Source organism: Phoca vitulina, unplaced genomic scaffold (genome assembly GCF_004348235.1).
Source record: "Phoca vitulina isolate PV1807 unplaced genomic scaffold, GSC_HSeal_1.0 scaffold7, whole genome shotgun sequence".
Classification (NCBI taxonomy): Eukaryota; Metazoa; Chordata; class Mammalia; order Carnivora; family Phocidae; genus Phoca; species Phoca vitulina.
This window is the reverse complement of record NW_022589710.1, coordinates 11428730-11450530: the sequence shown is the minus strand read 5'-3', so window position 1 is coordinate 11450530 and position 21801 is coordinate 11428730. Positions and strand designations below refer to the sequence as shown.

Here is a 21801-nt window from a genome sequence, read left to right as displayed (position 1 = left end):
GCGGGAGTCGATCCCAGGACCCTGGGATCATGATCTGAGCTGAAGGCAGATGCTTAACCGACTGAGCCACCCAGACGCCCCAGTGCTCTCATTCTTAAGTGACATGATCCCAGTGATGCTTATAAACCAAGCACCTCCAAGTCTTTTGGTAGTAGACAGCACTATCTAGAATACAAATGGAAAGCTAAGGGGAAGGGAATGCAAATGCTCAACTTGGCTCAGTTGGGTTCTTCCACTAAAACGGAAAATTCTAACAATAATTCCCTCTTCACATTGAAAAGCTGTTTCTCTGTGTGCCCCGGGTGTTGTTCCTATTGGCCTTATCCACCACGAGCATACCCTTCCCCCCGCACCCCCACTCAAACTCGAAAAATGTTCATAATATTAATAGGACAGGATGACACTTCCTTGCAAGCTACCAAAAATAATGGGTTGCCTCAAAGCTAAAATTGGTATCTCAAAGCAGCTTCTGGGAAGTCACCCAGATCCGCAACAGAAGGCATCACCTGCTTTGAGAAGAGCCACTGACTCAGAGTCTCCAACGGACCCTCAGCTTCAGCACTCAGCACTGGAGGAGGTATGCTGTAAGAACAACAGGGGCCGCCTTGGCTCAGGACACTCGGACCGCAGCATGGGATAGGTCTTATGCCTTGATCCAAATGACCCAAAGTGGGACCATTTGATGTTTATTTTATACTAAACTATTTCAAATGAAATGATAAATGACTGGAATATATCTGCCTTAAAAATCTTCAGGAAAAAGAGGAAAAGAAAAAAATAGGGGGCTATATGGAACAAGATGAGAAAAATGATGGTAATCGTTGGAGCTGGGTGACAGTTACATGGGGATTCACTATACTATTCTCTGTAGTATATGTTTGAAAGGATTTCTTTGGCACATTTGTGGAACATAGAATTAATGTTAAAAACTTAAATATTCAAATCCAAAGCCTCAGAAGGTCACTTTAAAGTCCCAAACCAAGCATGAGACCAATTTCCATCAGGCTTTTTGGTTTTACCATCACATTTCTCCAATTCCTCCACCTAAGGAAAAGAACAGTAATGATGACAGCACTACAAATGTGCTTTTCATGTGCTTGGTGCCCTGCCACAGTTTTATATGTATTATTTACAGGTATTCTCTCATTTAATCTTCACAATAACCTGTTGGGGGTTACATATGAAGAAGACACAGAGAAGGGAAACACCTTCCCGGATAGGAGGTGGCAGGCCCATGTTCTGAATCTGGGTAGACTAATTAAAGCCTGTGCTCCTCATGTCTACCCACTGTTGCCTAAAGTGAGTGTGTGCAGAGCGTTATTGTTGTCTTCTACTCTTAGAGACAGAGAAGTAACCCTTTCCGTGAATACATAAAAAGACTTAGCTAAAGAAAAAAGGGATTGGTTTGGGATCTGAATGAGGGGTTAGCCTCCTGCTCCATGCACTGAGAGCCATTTTACCTTTTTAGGAATAAATAATTTGGGGAACACTGACAAATCCTGAAGCTATCACATTCAACATAATGAAACCTAGACCTGGGGCTGAGGGTACACACATTATCCACACAAAGTTGGAAATAAACTTTTGTCAGCATAAATCATATGTAAAACTAAGTGTATTTTATTTTATTTTTTTTTTTTTTTTTTTTTTTAAAGATTTTATTTATTTATTTGAGAGAGAGAGAATGAGAGAGAGAGAACACATGAGAGGGGATAGGGTCAGAGGACGAAGCAGACTCCCTGCCGAGCAGGGAGACCGATGCGGGACTCGATCCAGGGACTCCAGGATCATGACCTGAGCCGAAGGCAGTCGCTTAACCAACTGAGCCACCCAGGCGCCCCCTAAGTGTATTTTAAAACTTTACATGTACTGTTGAGGATCTGTGCCCCTCTGGAGTAGATGCTTCCTTCCTTATGGACACTGTACCATTTTGTCACTGACCTTGTTTTCCATGCTCCTTTGGCTTCCTGAGAAGTTGTCGCTCATAGCAACATTCCCTTTATAGTTAGAATAAAATCCAGGTTCCTTGCTTGCCTACCAGAGCCCACAAGGTCTTCTTTACTGTGGTCCCTGCCTTCTCTCTGACCTCAGAACCTAGCACTTTTCTTCTTGCTGCTATAGCTCATCTGCACTGGTTTGCTTGCTTTCTTCAAACATGCCAAACACATTCCTGCTTCATAGCTTTTTGAACATTTGCTGTTCCCTCTGCTTGATATGTTCTTCCATCCACCCTCCCATTTTCTCAAATGACTCCTTCTCCTTGTATCTGCCCTCTCCCAAAGGCTATTCCTGACCACCCCATCCGCTACCTTCTGACCTACCCCCTACCTAATCCTTTTTTACCTATTTACTCTGCTTTATTGTCTTCTTAGCATTGATCACTGCCTGGACTTACATTACATTTTTATTTGTTTATTTTAAGTCCCAAGAAGGGAGGGACTTGGTGAACAATTGCGGTTTCCCAAGAACACAGAAGGTGCTCATATATGTATAATATTTGTTAAATGATCTATGCAGGACCTAACAGCATGCATTCTGTCTACTCATCTCACTTCTGACTTTATCTTCCTCCTAGTTCTCCTTTATCCTGATTTCCTCATCTATTTAAATTTATCCTGCTGTAGGAAGTAGATTTTTGTCAGCTGCCTCAAATCTTTTTTTGGATTCATACGCATGCACTTTAAAAATGGCAAAAATAGGTACCTAGCAAGCAGATGACTTGGGCCGAGTGTAATTCACCTAGTACCTTCAGTACTTACATGTTGTCAGCAAAGAAGCACCTGGCTTGCTTTTGCACCTTTTTCATCTCATCCTTTCTCCACCTCAAGTGCTGTGTTAGCATGTGCTTTCGGCCCAGGACCAGCAGCTGCACATTCCGCTTGGCTAGTTGAGAGACCACATCCAAGAGCTAGAAAACACAAAGCCAGTCCCCAAGAGGGCCAAGGGAAGAATCTCAAGTAAATGGAGTGGTTCTTCCAACTGGTAGTCTCAATGGTAAAACACTCTTTTCTGGTAACGGGTGAAAAAACATTCCTTAAAATAATTTTCCATCTTAAAAAAGAAGAAGATAGCAGGAGGGGAAGAATGAAGGGGGGAAATCGGAGGGCGAGACAAACCATGAGAGATGATGGACTCTGAAAAACAAACTGAGGGTTCTAGAGGGGAGGGGGGTGGGAGGATGGGTTAGCCTGGTGATGGGTATTAAAGAGGGCACGTTCTGCATGGAGCACTGGGTGTTATGCACAAACGATGAATCATGGAACACTACATCAAAAACTAATGATGTAATGTATGGTGATTAACATAACAATAAAAAATTTTTAAAAAAATAATTTTCCATCTTTGTAAGCCTGAAGAAAATGTTTTCTTATTACAAATAAATGTCTACCACCTTCCTACTAGTTAGGCTACATTTCACTGGGTCTGGGGGCGGGGGGGGTCTAAGCATAGACAAGATGAGTGGTTTTTATTTTTTTTTTAAAGATTTTATTTATTTATTTGACAGAGAGAGACACAGCGAGAGAGGGAACACAAGCAGGGGGAGTGGGAGAGGGAGAAGCAGGCTCCCACTGAGCAGGGAGCCCGATGCGGGGCTCGATCCCAGGACCCTGGGATCATGACCAGAGCCGAAGGCAGATGCCTAACAACTGAGCCACTCAGCTGCCCCAAGACAAGTTGTTTTTAAAGTGTGTTCCACAGAGTCCACTGGGATAGATAGAGGGAGGTTCAACGAGGATGGGTTTTAGTACCCACCCTGTTTTAACCAAAACAGCTCAGCTTTTGTATATTTATATATTGGTATTCTGCATAAGTTTCCATTTGAATAAAGGGTTCTACTTTTTTTTTTTTTTTACAGTTTGTATACGGCTGGATTAGATAGCATCTTTTCAGCCAACTTTTCCATGTCATGATTCTGCTGAGACTGCTACCTTTCACTGAAATCCTTTTTTCCACTCAAAGATCTGTCAATTTCTATTCCCTAGTCTCCTTTTCAGTGAACTTACTCCCATTTTCTCTACTTCCCACCCATCTTCTGTGCACATGACTGCCTCTCAAAAGTCTGGATTTTTAGCAAATCTAGTACCTTGGTAAGCTTGCCTACATTCAACCGTTCATAAGGAGAAGTCTATAGATTACTTTTATTGACAACTTACTAAACTAAGCTATAAATGGATATTACTAAGTAAAATAAAAGTTAATGAAAAGTTAAATTATATAATATTGTATCAGAAATATAAAAGTTCTTTATAACAGTTGCTGAGCCTATGAAAATCAGGAGTTGAAAGTCACTGAATAAATCATTAATTTTCTTGAGTCTTGGTTGGAAAAGGCACTAATTTTATTATTTTTACTTATTTATTTTAAAATATTTTACTTATTTATGTGACAGAGAGAGAGCACAAGCAGGGGTAGCAGCAGAGGGAGAGGGAGAAGCAGGCTCCCCACTGAGCAGGGAGCCCAATATGGGGCTCAATCCCAGGACTCCGGGACCATGACCTGAGCTGAAGGCAGATGCTTAAGAGACTTGAACCACCCAGGCGCCCCTAAAAAGGCACTGATTTTAATCTATCTTCCCTTTACTCATAATTTCTTCCCATGTAGATTTTTAGGATATTTAAAATTCTTTAATCAATAAAACTTCATTTATTTGGTCAGTTGTCAAATATTGCTATTGCACCTCTTATGTATAATATCTGTGTAGACTTTCTTTTTTTTTTTTTTTAAAGATTTTATTTATTTATTTGAGAGAGAGAGAGAGCGAGAGAGAGCACATGAGAGGGGGGAGGGTCAGAGGGAGAAGCAGACTCCCTGCTGAGCAGGGAGCCCGATGCGGGACTCGATCCGGGGACTCCAGGATCATGACCTGAGCCGAAGGCAGTCGCTTAACCAACTGAGCCACCCAGGCGCCCTGTGTAGACTTTCTAACAGTCTAAGAATGAATTTAGTAAGGGCCAAATTTTTAATATTACCGCTTAATGCTTTGGATTTATATCGTCCATCCTACTCTATTACTAATCTTATTATTTTAGGAAACTGCAGTTGGTTTTATTATCCCTAATTAGTAGTTCTAGAATTAAGACAGAATGGACACAACTTGCCCACTGAATGTGTGCTCATACATAAGCAGAAAAGTATACCAAGACCAGTGTAAGGCCTCTAAACCCAAAGCCTTACAACCAGTAAAATATAATTCTTTCCTTCAAAGCTAGGAATAAAGGCTTCTGTGTTCATTCAACAGTGATTTCCCAGGTCTCACTATGTATAAGGCACATGGTAGGTATCTCAGCCTACAAAATTTTAAAAGACATGGCCCCTGGGGCGCCTGGGTGGCTTAGTTGGTTGAGCATCTGCCTTTGGCTCAGGTCATGATCTCAGGGTCCAGGGATCAAGCCCCATATCAGTTCCCTGCTCAGCAGGAAGTCTGCTTCTCCCTCTCCCTCTGTCTCCCCCACTCCCCCGCCCATGTGTGTGCGCTCGCGCTCTCTCTCTCTCTCTTTTTTTTTATTTAAAAGATTTTATTTATTTATTTGACAGAGAGAGACACAGTGAGAGAGGGAACACAAGCAGGGGGAGTGGGAGAGGGAGAAGCAGGCCTCCCGCAGAGCAGGGAGCCCAATACGGGGCTTGATCCCAGGACCCTGGGATCATGACCTGAGCCGAAGGCAGACACTTAACGACTGAGCCACCCAGGCGCCCCTCTCTTTTGCATAAATAAATAAAATCTCCAAAAAAAAAGACATGGTCCCTGTCTTAATGAGGGAGTGCCTATCAAGGCTAGGAAAATATATATGCTGGCTCTACATTTGTTAGGTGGTTAATAAATATTTTCTGATTAGCTGAAGAATATACTCAGTCAAAAAAGTTGCTCATTATTGAAAACTTAAAAAATATAGACCAGAAGAAAGACAAAGAAGAAACCACTCATACCTTACCACCCAAAGACTGTTAACATGTATCTACCAGTAGTTTTATTCCATACATTTTTATATAATCTTTTAAGCCATCATTTTACAAGTTAGGCTAGTAATCAAAAAGCAAACATCTACACTGTAAGAAAGTTTGGCTGATTCGATTCAAATACCTCAAAAGACAATGAGAGGTGCATCTCCTTCAGAAAGCACTTATAACATTCCTTTCTTTCTTTCTTTCTTTTTTAAGATTTTATTTATTTATTTGAGAGAGGGAAAGCATGAGCAGGGGGAGGGGGAGGGACATAGGGAGAGACGGGAAGGGACAAGCAGACTCCCGCAGAGCAGAGAGCCCGATGCAGGGCTCCATGCAGGGCTGGATCCCAGGATCTGAGATCATGACCTGAGAGGAAGTCAGAGGCTTAACTGCTTAGCCGACTGAGCCACCCAGGCACCCCTATAACATTCCTTTCCTAAAGCTATGCTGAGGTTACAGATTATTTTCTGTGAGCCCAATTACAAATGTCAACTCAATTCATTAAGAGGAATAACAATTACTTTTAAATTTTCCATATGAATTGCCACCAAGTTAAAGATACAAAAAAAAAAATTCAAACAAAAACATTTTTTGATACTGATTACTTAAATTTTCATGCAACTGGGAAGACATGGCTTAAAGAAAAACACAATTGGGTCTTCAGAGCTATATGCTGGTTTAGATAAACAGCCTTGAGTTTCCTAATATTAAGTTAAAAACAGGGGCCCAGAGAAGAATAGCAAAGATTAGCTTGAACTGCTCTGGGGCACCATCTTCTGGCTTAGAGGTCTCTAGTAGCAGCAGCTCTCTCTCTGAAACAATGCAAACAAAGGAGAAAAAGCGAAAGACACAGGAAAGAAAGATATGTATACAGAATAAAGGCACTGGCCTGAAACTCTGTAACAGTCTAGCTATGAGCCAACTTCCTCTGGGGTAAATTCCAGGGCTGGATCCAGTGGGCTGGGTCAGAGTCAGAGGTATACTCAGAACAGTAAAGAAAAAGAAAATTTACCTTAACTCTACGTTAGATCAAAAATAAAACTGGGAGGGATTTCCACTTTTAGGAAGATGGGAGTAGGTCTACTTTTTCCTATCTCTGCCACTAAGCACAACTAAAACCCCTAGACGTTATATAAGACAAACACAGAAAGACTTTGAAAGTCTGATGTTTCCAAAAATCAAAATGTTTTCAAACACATTTAAAATATAAAATAATAGCATAGGGGTGACTAGCTGGCTCAGTCGGTGGAGCATGCGACTCTTGATCTTGGGGTTGCAAATTTGAGCTCCATGTTGGGTGTGGAGATTGCTTAAAAATAAAATTAAAAAAAACAGCATAAAATGAGATTTATGCCTATTTTCCACATAAAGGAAAAAAAATTCAGAAATTAAAAAAAAAAAGAAGACTGTGAAAGGTAGAGAGAAAAAAGACTGGCTAGGGACCTGGGGGCATGAAGAATGACATGGCAGTGAGTTCTTTTTGCCTCATACATCCTAGACTTGGAGCTGAAGAAGCCGGAAACCCAAAAATGCAAATGGGTACAGACAAAAAGAGCCCAACAAAGGCCTATTTTCTCTAGCCAAAGGACTAGAAAGAGGCCATCTGGCAATACAGAAAACTTGTTACAATGATGACACCAGGAGACAGTGATATTGTGTGTGTGTGTGTATGTGTGTGTATACATATACATACATATATATATATATGCATGTAGTATCCGGAGCAGCCATTAAAAATGCTATACAAAGAGGTACACTAAAAAACACTATAGATTAAAAAATTTAAAAAAAACCACTATAGGTACATAAAAGTGGAATTCTATAAAAAATTCAAGTAGCCCATAGGAAGGCAAGAAAAATAAAACAAACACAAAAATAGAGATGATAGAAAACAAAAAATAAAATGGCAGGCATAATCTTAACATTTCTTTTTTTGTTGTTTTTAAAGATTTCATTTATTTGACACTGAGAGAGACAGCGAGAGAGGGAACACAAGCAGGGAGAGTGGAGGAGGGAGAAGCAGACTCCCCGCTGAGCAGGGAGCCTGATACAGGGCTCGATCCCAGGACCCTGGAATCATGACCTGAGCTGAAGGCAGACGCTTAACGACTGAGCCACCAAGGTGCCCCTAATCTTAACATTGCAATAATAACATGAAACATAAAGGTTTTTTTTTTTTTAAGATTTTATTTATTCATTTGAGAGAGAGAGAGAGAGCACAAGCAAGGGGAGAGGCAGAGGGAGAGGGAGAAGCAGGCTCCCCACTGAGCAGAGAGCCCCGATGCGGGACTCAATCCCGGGACCAGGAGATCATCACTGAGCTGAAGGTAGACGCTCAACCATCCGAGCCACCCAGGTCCCCCAAAATATAAAGGGCTTTAGTACACCAATTAAAAGAGGCCGGTAGATGGGGCGCCTGGGTGGCTCAGTTGGTTAAACGTCTGCCTTCGGCTCAGGTCATGATCCCAGGGTCCTGGGATCAAGTCCCTCATCGGGCTCTCTGCTCAGTGGGGAGCCTGCTTCTCCCTCTCCCTTTTGCTCTGCCTACTTGTGCTTTCTCTCTCTGTCAAATAAATAAATAAATAAAATAGTAAAAAAAAATAAAAGAGGCTGGTAGAGTGGATTAAAAAACATAACCCAACTATACACTATCTAAAAGAAACTCATTTCAAATATACAAATATAGGCTGGTGGAAAGTTAAAGGATGGAATAAGTTAAATCATGCAAACTATTCATCAAAGGAAGGCCAGAGTGGCTACATTAATATTAAATGAAGTAGGGTTCAGAGCAAAGAAAATGACCAGATATGCAGAGAGACATTATGTGATAAAAGGATCAAGCCACCAAGAAGACAAAAATCCTAAATGCATGTGCACCAAACAACGGAGCTGCAAAATATGTGAAGCAAAAATTGTGAAATAGACAAATCCACAATTACAGTTGGAGACTTCAATCCTCCTCTCTCAACAGCTGGGAGAAGACCTAGACAACAAATCAGCAAGCATATGGAAGAACTCAACAACACCATCCATATTCATGGATTGGAAGCCTCAAGACAGTAAAAATGTCAATTCTTGGGGCGCCTGGGTGGCTCAATCGTTAAGCGTCTGCCTTTGGCTCAGGTCATGATCCCAGGGTCCTGAGATCGAGCTCCGCATCGGGCTCCCTGCTCGGCAGGAAGCCTGCTTCTCTCCCTCTCCCCCTGCTTGTGTTCCCTCTTCGCTGTGTCTCTGTCTGTCAAATAAATAAATAAAATCTTAAAAAAAAAAGTCAATTCTCTCCCAAATTGATATGTGGGTTTTTAATGCAATTCCTATCAAAATCCCAGCAAGGTTTTTTGATAGATATATACAGGATTATTATAAACTTACATGGTAAGGCAAAGGAAGAAGAATAGCTAAAACAATTTTGAAAAAAAATAAATTGGGAAGAATCAGTCTACCTCATCTTAAGCCCTATTATAGAGCTAAAGTAATCTAAATTCTGTGATATTGATAGAGGGATAGGCATACAGATCAACAGAATAGAACAGATGACCCAGAAATAGACCCACACAAATATGCCAAGGAAAGATAACCTTTTTAACAAATGGTGCTGAAGCAATTGGACATCCATAAGTAAAAAATAAACCTCTATTTAAATCTCATACCTTATATAAAAAATCAATCAAAATAGACCATGGAATTAAATACTAAACATAAGCTATAAAGGTTTAGGAAAAAACCTAGGCGAAAAATCTTCATGATAGAGCTACACAGAATTCTTAGACTTGACATCTAAGACATTGTCTATAAAAGGAAAAATTGATAAATTTTTGAAACAAGGAAAAATTGATAAATTTTGAAATTTTTGAAACTTTATGAAAGGCCCTGTTAAAAAGATGAAAAAGACAAGTTACAGACTGGGAGAAAATCTTGCAAATCACATATTCAACAAAGAAATGGTTTCTAGAACACATAAAGAATCTCAGGACTCAACAGCTAAAAAAAAAGCGAACTATCCAAATAAAACATGAACAAAGTCCTTTTGGGGCACCTGGCTGGCTCAGTTGGTAGAGCGTGTGACTCTTGATCTTGGGATCGTGAGTTCCAGCCCCACCTTGCACCAAAGAAGACATACATGACATACAAGCATATGAAAAGATATCCAACATTACTAGCCATCAGGGAAATGCAAATTATAATCCAATGAGTATCAGAATGGCTAAAATGAAAAATAGTAATAACACCAAATGCTGGTGAGGATATGGAGAAACTGAATCACTCATATATTGCTGGTGGGAATTTAAAATGGTACAGTCCTATAAAAGGAGAAAGACCCCAAGAGTGATATACAACAGAAATTTACAGGGACAATCTATAAAAACAACGTCTTCACAGGCAACATGATGACAATTAATTCATATCTTTCAATAATCAGTCTCAACGTGAATGGCCTAAATGCTCCCATAAAACAGCACAGGGTTGCAGATTGGATAAAAAGACAGGACCCATCCATATGCTGCCTACAAGAGACTCATTTTGAACCTAAAGATACATCCAGACTGAAAGTGAAGGGATGGAGATCCATCTTCCATGCCAGCGGACCTCAAAAGAAAGCTGGGGTAGCAATTCTTATATCAGACAAATTAGATTTTAAACTAAAGTCTGTAATTAGAGACACAGAAGGACACTATATCATTCTTAAAGGGTCTATCCAACAAGATCTAACAATTGTAAATATCTATGCCCCCAACATGGGAGCAGCCATCTACATAAGCCAACTGTTAACCAAAATAAAGAGTCATATTGATAACAATACGTTAATTGTAGGAGACCTCAATACTCCACTCTTAGCAATGGACAGATCATCTAAGCAGAAAATCAACAAGGAAACAAGAGCTTTGAATGATACATTGAACCAGATGGACCTCACAGATATTTACAGAACATTCCACCCTAAAACAACAGAATACTCTTTCTTCTCAAGCACACATGGAACTTTCTCCAGAATAGACCACATACTGGGTTACAAATCAGGTCTCAACCAATACCAAAAGATTGAGATTATTTCCTGCATATTCTCAGACCACAATGCTTTAAAACTGGAACTCAATCACAAGAAAAAATATGGCAGAAATTCAAACACTTGGAAGCTAAAGACCACTGCTCAAGAATGTTTGGGTCAACCAGGAAATCAAAGAACTTAAACAATTCATGGAAATCAATGAGAACGAAAACACATCGGTCCAAAACCTATGGGATACTGCAAAGGCGGTCCTAAGGGGGAAATACATAGCCATCCAAGTCTCACTCAAAAAAAATAGAAAAATCCTGAATTCACCAACTAACTCTACACCTTAAAGAACTAGAGAAAAAGCAACAAACAATGCCTAAGCCATGCATTAGAAGAGAAATAATTAAAATTAGAGCAGAAATCAATGAATTAGAAACCAGAAACACAGTAGATCAGATCAACGAAACTAGAAGTTGGTTCTTTGAAAGAATTAATAAGATCGATAAACCACTGGCCAGACTTATCCAAAAGAAGAGAGAAAGGACCCAAATTAATAAAATTATGAATGAAAGGGGAGAGATCACGACTAACACCAAGGAAATAGAAACAATTATTAGAAATTATTATCAACAACTATATGCCAATAAACTGAGCAATCTGGATGAAATGGAGGCGTTCCTGGAAACCTATAAGTTGCCAGGACTGAAACAGGAAGAAACTGACAACCTGAATAGGCCAATAACCGGTAATGAGATTGAAGCAGTGATCAAAAACCTCCCAAAAAACAAGAGTCCAGGGCCTGATGGATTCCCTGTGGAATTCTACCAAACATTCAAAGAAGAAATAATACCTATTCTACTGAAGCTGTTTCAAAAAATAGAAACAGAAAGAAAACTTCCAAACTCATTCTATGAGGCCAACATTACCTTAATCCCCAAACCAGGCAAAGACCCCATCAAAAAGGAGAATTTCAGACCGATACCCCTGATGAATATGGATTCCAAAATCCTCAACAAAATCCTAGCTAATAGGATCCAACAATACATTAAAAGGATCATCCACCACGACCAAGTGGGATTTATCCCCGGGATGCAAGGGTGGTTCAACATTCACAAATCAATCAATGTGATAGAACACATTAATAAGAGGAGAGAGAAGAACCATATGGTCCTCTCAATTGATGCAGAAAAAGCATTTGACAAAATACAACATCCTTTCCTGATTAAAACTCTCCAGAGTATAGGGATAGAGGGAACATTCCTCAAGTTCATAAAATCCATCTATGAAAAACCCACAGCGAATATCATCCTCAATGGAGAAAAGCTCAGAGCCTTTCCCTTAAGATCAGGAACACGTCAAGGATTCCCACTCTCGCCACTATTGTTCAACATAGTACTAGAAGTCCTAGCAACAGCAATCAGACAACAAAAAGCAATAAAATGTATTCAAATTGGCAAAGAAGAAGTCAAACTCTCTCTTTTCGCAGATGACATGATACTTTATGTGGAAAACCCAAAAGACTCCACCCCCAAATTACTAGAACTCATATAGCAATTCAGTAATGTGGCAGGATACAAAATCAATGCACAGAAATCAGTTGCTTTCTTATACACTAACAACGCAACTGTAGAAAGAGAAATTAGAGAAACGATTCCATTTACAATAGCACCAAAAACCATAAGATACCTCGGAATAAACCTAACCAAAGAGGTAAAGGATCTATACTCTGGGAACTACAAAACGCTCATGAAAGAAATTGAAGAAGACAAAAAAAGATGGAAAAATATTCCATGCTCATGGATTGGAAGAATAAACATTGTTAAAATGTCTATGCTACCCAGAGCAATCTATACCTTCAATGCCATCCCAATCAAAATTCCAATGACATTTTTCAAAATGCTGGAACAAACAATCCTAAAATTTGTATGGAATCAGAAAAGACCCCGAATTGCCAAGGAGATGTTGAAAAAGAAAAACAAAGCTGGGGGCATCACGTTGCCCGATTTCAAGCTATATTACAGAGCAGTGATCACCAGGACAGCATGGTACTGGCATAAAAACAGACATATAGACCAATGGAACAGAATAGAGAACCCAGATATGGACCCTCAACTCTATGGTCAAATAATCTTTGACAAAGCAGGAAAAAACATGCAATGGAAAAAAGACAGTCTCTTCAATAAATGGTGCTGAGAAAATTGGACAGCCACATGCAGAAGAATGAAACTCGACCATTCTCTAACACCATTCACAAAGATAAACTCAAAGTGGATGAAAGACCTCAATGTGAGACAGGAATCCATCAAAATCCTAGAGGAGAACATAGGCAGTAACCTCTTTGACATCGGCCACAGCAACTTCTTTCAAGATACATCTCCAAAAGCTAGTGAAACAAAAGCAAAAATGAACTTTTGGGACTTCATCAAGATAAAAAGCTTCTGCACAGCAAAGGAAACAGTCAACAAAACAAAGAGGCAACCCACAGAATAGGAGAAGATATTTGCAAATGACACTACAGATAAAGGGCTGGTATCCAAGATCTATAAAGAACTCAAACTCAACACCCAAAAAACAAATAATCAAGTCAAAAAGTGGGCAGAAGATATGAAAAGACACTTCTCTGAAGAGGACATACAAATGGCTAACAAACACATGAAAAAATGTTCATCATCATTAGCCATCAGGGAAATCCAAATCAAAACCACATTGAGATACCACCTTACACCAGTTAGAATGGCAAAAATGGACAGGGAAAGAAACAACAAATGTTGGAGAGATTGTGGAGAAAGGGGAACCCTCTTACACTGTTGGTGGGAATGCAAGTTGGTACAGCCACTTTGGAAAACAGTGTGGAGGTGCCTCAAAAATTTAAAAATAGAGCTACCCTATGACCCAGAAATTGCACTCCTGGGTATTTACCCCAAAGACACAGATGTAGTGAAAAGAAGGGCCACATGCACCCCAGTGTTCATAGCAGCAATGTCTGCAATAGCCAAACTGTGCAAAGAGCAGAGATGCCCTTCAACAGATGAATGGATAAAGAAGATGTGGTCCATATATACAATAGAATATTACTCAGCCATCAGAAAGGATGAGTACCCAACTTTTACATCAACATGGAGGGGACTGGAGGAGATTATGCCAAGTGAAATAAGTCAAGCAGAGAAAGTCAATTATCATAGGGTTTCACTTATTTGTGGAACATAAGGAATAGCATGGAGGATACTAGGAGAAGGAAGGGAAAAATGAGGGGGGGTGGAATTGGAGGGAGAGATGAACCATGAGAGACTATGGACTCTGAGAAACAAACAGGGTTTTAGAGGGGAGGGGGAAGGGGGGATTGGTTAGTCCGGTGATGGGTATTAAGGAGGGCACGTACTGCATGGAGCACTGGGTGTTACACGAAAACAATGGATCATGGATCACCACATCAAAAACTAATGATGTATTGTATGGTGACTAACATAACATAATAAAATTTAAAAAATAAATAAATAAATAAATAAAATGGTACAGCCACTCCAGGAAACAGTTGGACAGTTTCTTGTAAAACTAAATATGCAACTACCACATGATCAAGTTATTGTATTTCTGGGCATTTATCCCAGAGAAATGAAGACTTATGTTCACATAAAAACTTGTACACACATGTTTAATTACTTGTTTATTCGTAATAGCCAAAATCTGGAAACAATCCAGATGTCCTTCAATAGATGAATAGTTAAACAAACTGGTACATCCAGATCATGGAATACTAAACAACAATAAAAAGGAACAAACTATTGATACTGCAACAACCTGGATTGATCTCCATAGAATTATGTCTTGTGAAAAAAGCCAGACATAGAGGTTATGTACTGTGTGATTCCACTTATGTAACATTTCTGAAATGAGAAAATTCTAAAAACTGAGAACAGATTAATGGCACCTGGGGGCTAAGGAGGAGGTGAGGTCAGGTGGGAAGTATGTATGGCTATAATAGGGCAACAGGAGGGATCCTTGTGGTGATGGAAATTTCTCTATCTTGACTGTATATCAAGCTCAATATCCTGGTTGTGATAATATAGTTGGGTAAGATGCTACCACTGGAGGAAAGTGGGTAAAAGATACATGGGATCTCTGTGCACTATTTCTTACATCTGCATATGAATCTACGATTATCTCAAAATAAAAAGTAAACAAAAAAGCCAAACTGAAACAAAAAACAAAACCTCTAAAACCAAAACTGGGGCTTCTAAGGACAAAGGGGTATGTGACAAATAGCCAATATGTACTGGATGGTCAATATAAGATATAAAAGGCAATCCTCTCCTGATACTATAAGCAGGAAATAGGTTTAGATGAGAAAGATAAGAATTTTCTTGAGCTCAGGGTAGTCCTGGCCAGAGAAGCTGCAATCCACTCTAGACTGTTCTAACCTGGGAAACCATGAGATGGGAGGGACAGTTCTGGGCTTGTCTAAGGAGTCTAGAATCTGAGCCACATAGTAGAACAAACTAAACAGTATGCCTCCTTCTAGAGAATATCTAAAATTCCACACTGATTCCAGAACTTCTCTGGGTACCTCAAGGTTAACCTGAAATTAGATCTCACATACTCCTCACAGCCCCATTGCTCCTTAAGATGTCTAAAGGATAATTTTCCAAAAACCAGAAGAGTAAGGACAAATTTCAGACTAATATTTGATGCAAACATTTTCTGGTTTAGGCGTTCATTCTAACTTGGTTTCTCTCCTGCAGGAACAGATAAAAGATTTTTTACTTGTAAGTGACACACTTATTTTTGGTATAAAATTGCTGAAAGGTAGTTCCTGAGCTTAGCGTAAAAATATATTTGGCAGGGCTACATGTGTTAGAAATAACTGTGTAGGGATCCTCAAGAAGTAGAAAAGCTGCCTGTGAGGTGGTAGAGGCCAATGAGGGCAAGAGTTTTTCTGAGTAATCCTAGACAACAAGGGTAACTTCCTTTCCCTATTCTTAACTTTTTACCCCACCACCTGCAGTCTCTGGCACTTCCTGGGTTGTATGGACCGTAGATCTTAAAAAACTCTTAAGCCCTTGGGATCTGACGTCTACAGAAATTAGTTTTATGCCAGTTCCTCAGCAAGATAACTACAATCAGTATACCTTATATTAAGAATCCTCATTATCAGACACCTTCTGGAAAAAGTTTTGGAAACAACACAAATGTCCAACAGATAGATAAACAAAATGTGTAAATGCATACAACAGAGTATTATTTAGCCTTAAAAAGGAAGAAAATTCTGATACATGCTACAACATGGATAAACCTAGAAGACATTATGTTAACATTGTGAAGACATTAAGCCAGACACGGAAGAACAGATATTATATGATTCCACTTACATGCTGTACCTAGAGTAGTCCAATTCATAGAGACAGAAAATATAATGGTTGCAAGGGGTAGGGTTGGGGAATGAGATATTGTTTAACGAGTACAGAGTTTCAGTTTGGGAAAGTGAGAAAGTTCTAGAGATGAATGGTAACGACGGTTGCACGACAATGTGAAGTACTTAATGCTATTGAACTGTATACTTAAAAATGGTTAACACAGTGTGTTATATGTAAGTGATGAATCACTAACTTCTACTCCTGAAACTAATATTACACTGAATGTTAACTAACTGGAACTTAAATAAAAACTAAAAACTACAAAAAAAGTGGTTAACAAATTTTGTACTATGTATATTTTGCCACAATAAAAGTTTTATTATTGAAATCTAAAAATATAAACAAAAGTAGGTAAAATAGCATAATGAACTGCTGGGTACCTGTCACCAGCTTCAGTAATTACCAGCTGCTGGCCAATCCAATTTCATCTGTCTCCCAACCCAGATTATTCTCCCTCTCAGATTATTTTGAAACAAATCCCAGACATCATATCATTTCATCTGTAAATACATCAGAACGTACGTCTAAACATAAGGACCCTTTAAAAAAATAAGCACAATGCCATTATCATATCTAAAAAATTAACAATAATTCCTTAATATCAAATATACAGTGTTCATCTGAGTCATAATTTTTTTTACAGTTTTCAAAAAAAATCAGGATCTAAAAAAGCTCCATATATTGCAATTGCTTGATTGCAGTTAAAGAAATGTGGCTGTTTGTCTTAGAATTTCCCACACTTAGATTTTGCTGACTGCATCCCTATGGTATCGTGTAACATATTGTCCAGGCCTCTGTTTTTCTTATAAATTGGTAGTTGGATCTAGAGACTCGATCAGATTCAAGGATTTTTTGGGTGTGCACTTATGTATGTGTGTGCGCGTGTGTGTGTGCTTAAAACGGCGGCCTGATACAGTGAAAACTCCAGTTCATTCATCAACCATTAACGAGCACTTCTCTTGTTAGCCAATAAGCAGGGGGTACTGGAGATACAGACAGAAAGACATAGTTATCTCTAACCTCCAGGAGTTTGCGGTCAAATGACTATAATATAATGTAATAAGTGCTAAGAGGGAGGACAAAGGACGGGCACTTAAATCACACTGGGGGTGGGGAGAGTGGTCAAGGAGGTCTCCACAGAGGAAGCAACAGCTGAGGTTTCAGATGAATTATCCGGGCAAGGAATGGGAGTTTCCAAGGACAAGGAGTAGCATGTTGAAGGTGGAAGCTCTTTATAAGTACACTGAATTTGAGGAACTGCAAGGTGTCAGATGCGTTTCACGCAAAAGTGTGGGATGACAGTGAGGAATGCCAGAAAAAAGGCCGGAAATGAATATAGAGGTCAGATCACAAAGGTCCTTGTAAGCTATGATAAGGAATCTTTTCCCACCAGAAGGCAATGTGGGTAAAGCAAAGGATTGAAAACAGCATGACATGACTGCCAATTTAGAGATCAAATTTGTAAACTGAAAGAAGGCTGAACAAGGAGATCAAGTAGGGGGCATCTCAAGTAAGAGAACCGAGTGCCTGGCAGTGAAGACGGAGAGAAGAGAGCCCTCTGAGAGTTAGTAGAGCAGAGCTGATCAGACTTAGTCATTGACTCCACGTGGGAAATGAGGAGAGGGAAAAACCAAGGAAGACTGAGACAACTGGACAAATGATGGTAGCAAGACAGGACCTATGAGAAGAAAAGCTCGTGATATCCCCAGGTGGGAGATATCCAGTGGGCAGCCGGTGATGGGACTCTACTATTTAGTAGAGGGCTCTGGGCCGGAGATAAAGATTTGGAGCCATCAGGAGTAGATGAGGTATCACAGGAAGGATACAGACTTAGAAGGGAATAAAGCTGAGGATGAAACATGAGGAATACTATTTTTTGAAGGGTAGAGTGATGAGAAAATTCTTTAACGTAAATTGAGGAATAGCGAGAGAGCTGAAAGAAAAACCAGGAGACGGAAGTCTTTCAGAAAGACTATAAAGAGCATTTCAAGAAGAAAGGAGAGGCTAAGTATCAGTGCTTACAGAGACACCAAAGTGTGGCCTGCAGTTTGGAGGAGTCATTTTGATGACACCACGGAGGCAGGACTGAGAGTTCAGTTGGTTTTCTAAATTACATACGGTTACAGTTTGCTTTGTCCAGAGACACTCTGTCTTACAAGCCTGGCTCTATTTTGCTTACCAAAAATAACAATCAATTCTGCTTTTTCATTTTAGAAACTGTGTCGTGTGTCCTCTTCAAAATTTTCAACTTCCAGAAGCTTCAATGTGAAGGGAGGAGGTGTTTGATTTTTTTTTTTTTAAAAATGGAAGAGACTTGACAATATTTATATTCTGAGAAAAAGTGAGCGGCAAGGTAGAGGCTGAAGATACACGCATAGAGGGGGTGATTGTTGGAACCAGTTTTCTGAGAAAGCAGGCAGAGAATCTAGAGAACAGGTGAGAGAGAGAACACCTCTAGCACAGAGATGGATTTGAACAGAGATAAACTGGTTTGACTGTGGTGTGTGTGTGTGTGTGCGTGTGTGGTGTATGGAAACACGAGCTCGCTGGTCCCGACAGCCTCTATTTTCTGTGTGCAGCAGGAGATGAGTCATTGGCCGAGGGACGGTGGTGTGGGGGTCGGGGAGAGCGGGAGGCCTGAGGGCAGAGGCACTGAGGCGACACAGCTGGTGTGAGGCTGCAAGTGGGAGCGGGCTGCAGACGCCTAGGGCAAGCCAGTCAGCCTAAGAACCCAGAAGAGGGTGGAAGCCAGGAGTGCCTACAGGCAGCAGCAGTGGGCACAGTAGGGAGATTTTCAGCACTCAGCATCCTGGCTGAGAGGCCGGCGTGAGTAATGATCATCCCTTACTCCACATTCACGTTTGGTCAAAAGGCACTTTCAGGTGGAACCATAATCAGACCACCAGTCATCTAGTATCAGTCTTCCTATTTACTACTGAAGATACCATTCCAAATTTACATCAGTAAAGGATCTGTGGCTTGGAGGTCCAGGCCTGAGACAGGAATTCCAAGTTCCTATTTTATTTATTTGCTCAGATTGTTTTATTTTTAAAACGTGGTATCAGGTACCCTCCCACCCTCTCCACTCCCCCACTATCCTGAACAGTATTACGAACATTTATCTATCAAGTCATCATCAACAAAAGTGTAAAATGCCATCACAGCCACATACAATTTCTATATGAAAAGCTCACTGGAGAAAGGATCTCAAAACCATGTGGCTTTCAGGGCACACTCTCTCTGGCAACGTCTCCCCCTTCTAATGACTCTTGGAAACAACCAGGCACCAATTCGATAAGGTGGCCCCGGGAGGCCGCATGTTAATGCTGAAGTATGTTTCTTTCCTCAACCTACCTCTCCACCTTCAGCCCAACCTCTCTCCTTTTAATGTGGAGGAGTGGTGGGGCAATGGTGAGGAGAAGCTGTATTTACTTCTCTTAGCCTGACTGAAGGGCAACCCCTCCCCCAATTCTATTCAGCTAGTTAGAGCCCGGTACCCAATGGATAAGGCACCCAGTGTCATTCCCTGGCATCTTCTGATGCCGGTATTCGATCTGTGAACTGGGAAGTTCAAAGATTCCTGCACTCAGCTGTGGACAGTTTTCTTTAAAAGATCTGATGTAGAAGGGGGAGTTCGATTAAGTAGAAATTGTTCTCATTGAAAATGGTCAGCAGCTGTTACAGGTGCAAACTGTGACCAGGTGGGGTGTTTGAGGTGCAAGGCATCGTGCACTTGACCGGTCTAAGCTTTTGGAGGCCTCATTTTTCTCAGATGAAACCATGTAAGTGCTCCCACCGAGGAAGATGTGAAGTGATTTTGTCTTTGACCTGTCTCCTCTTTATGCATACACACAGCTATAGTTCAGCACCTGAGCTGTGCAAGGAAGCAGATTAATTTTAAATAGAATGTTGAGGGGCGCCTGGGTAGCTCAGTCGGTTAATCATCTGCCTTTGGGTCAGGTCATGATGTCAGGGTCCTGGGATGGAGCCCTGCGTCAGGCTCTCTGCTCAACGGGGAGTCTGCCTCTCCCTCTGTCCCTCCCCTGCACTCGTGCACGTGTGCGCGCTCTCTCTCTAATAAATAAAATCTTTAAAAAAATAGAATGTTGATGCTAAAGAGATTATTTTCCATTATTTGTAAGTGGAGAGACTTAATATTCCATAAAAAAAGAGAAAGAAATTCTTAAAATAACCAAAAACACCCTGCATATAGTTTTTTTGGACACCAAAGCCAGGAAATACACATTCACTTTTTATGCTATTGCTTTACTAAAGACAACCTCATGGTAACTTGGGGCTTGAACTGGGATGGATGGGGGGTGGAGGGTTCCTATTTGAATCTGGCTGGGTTTTAGGATATGATGGGTTTAAGTCAAAAGCAGAAAAGAGAAAGCAAGAAAAGTAAACAAAGATTCTTTGGATCCTTTCCTTTCATGTGCATTAATTAACAATTATTCCCCACAAACTATGAGAACATGAAATCACTTTAGAGACACAATGATCGATGCACTCCATAGAGGCAATGTTCTCACAGACTCAGAAGACTACAAACACAGTATTTATAAATTGACACACTGTGCTCTCCACAAAGTTTGCAGCAGAAAAAACAAGGCATGGCAAGTCATAACTTACACTAGAACAATGGAGTTTTCTACTTGTTTCTGTGTTCCTACCATCTGCAGGTAAGCACATACCCAGTTTCATTCTCTTCTTTGTCTTTGTAACTCTCACTGTTCCCTAGAGCTAAGTTTTGGGAAGAGAATTCCTACCCTAGAGATAGTCCTCAGGTGACTGCTATATTTGACATTTTTTTGTGTACCTCTGAAAATGCCACCAAGGAGGAGTGCAGGAAACCCACCAAAGTTGTGGCTCAAGGCTTCTTGTCATGTTTTCATTTGCCAACTACTTACTGATGCTGTCTCAGACTCAATTCTACCTATGAAGCAGTTGCTGCTTACACACACACACACACACACACACACACGAGAGAGAGAGAGAGAGAGAGAGAGAGAGAGAGAGATTATTCTTTACTTAAGGAAGATTAATGATGTTTCGTTGCTGGAACTGTTCAAGAGCTATATGCCATGTAAGATATAGATTAACACTTGATGAAAACGGGTGAATTGGAAGAAGATGAAAAAAGGAAATGTTTTAGAGAAGCAGCAGAAGCTGGGGTGAGGAGGGGGAGGGAAACTTCACTGGGTGGTATTCAAGAGCCTGGTGGTGGAGTTCCAGAGAAGCGAGGCTGGGACTGAACCAGAGTCCTGCTTCCATCTCTGGGACCATGAACTCTGAACACAGATTTAAAACTCTGATGACTGATTGACTATAAAGTTCTTTAAATCTCTTGGAAGGAAGTATATAGACAAAATACTATCACTTTATTATGATGTCATAAATGATCCCACTACATTACATTAGACTCACCATCTCCTATATCCTGCTTTC

General features: G+C 40.3%; 1 protein-coding gene across 1 annotated transcript in view; it reads right to left on the bottom strand.

Annotated features, from left to right (window-relative positions):
- The window catches only part of PRORP (protein only RNase P catalytic subunit), a 127824-nt gene that overhangs the window by 3002 nt on the left and 103021 nt on the right, over positions 1–21801 (bottom strand). Inside the window, exon 5 of the mRNA XM_032404940.1 lies at positions 2760–2908. Within this exon, the coding sequence (XP_032260831.1) occupies positions 2760–2908 (149 nt within the window). The remainder of the gene's footprint in view (positions 1–2759; positions 2909–21801) is intronic.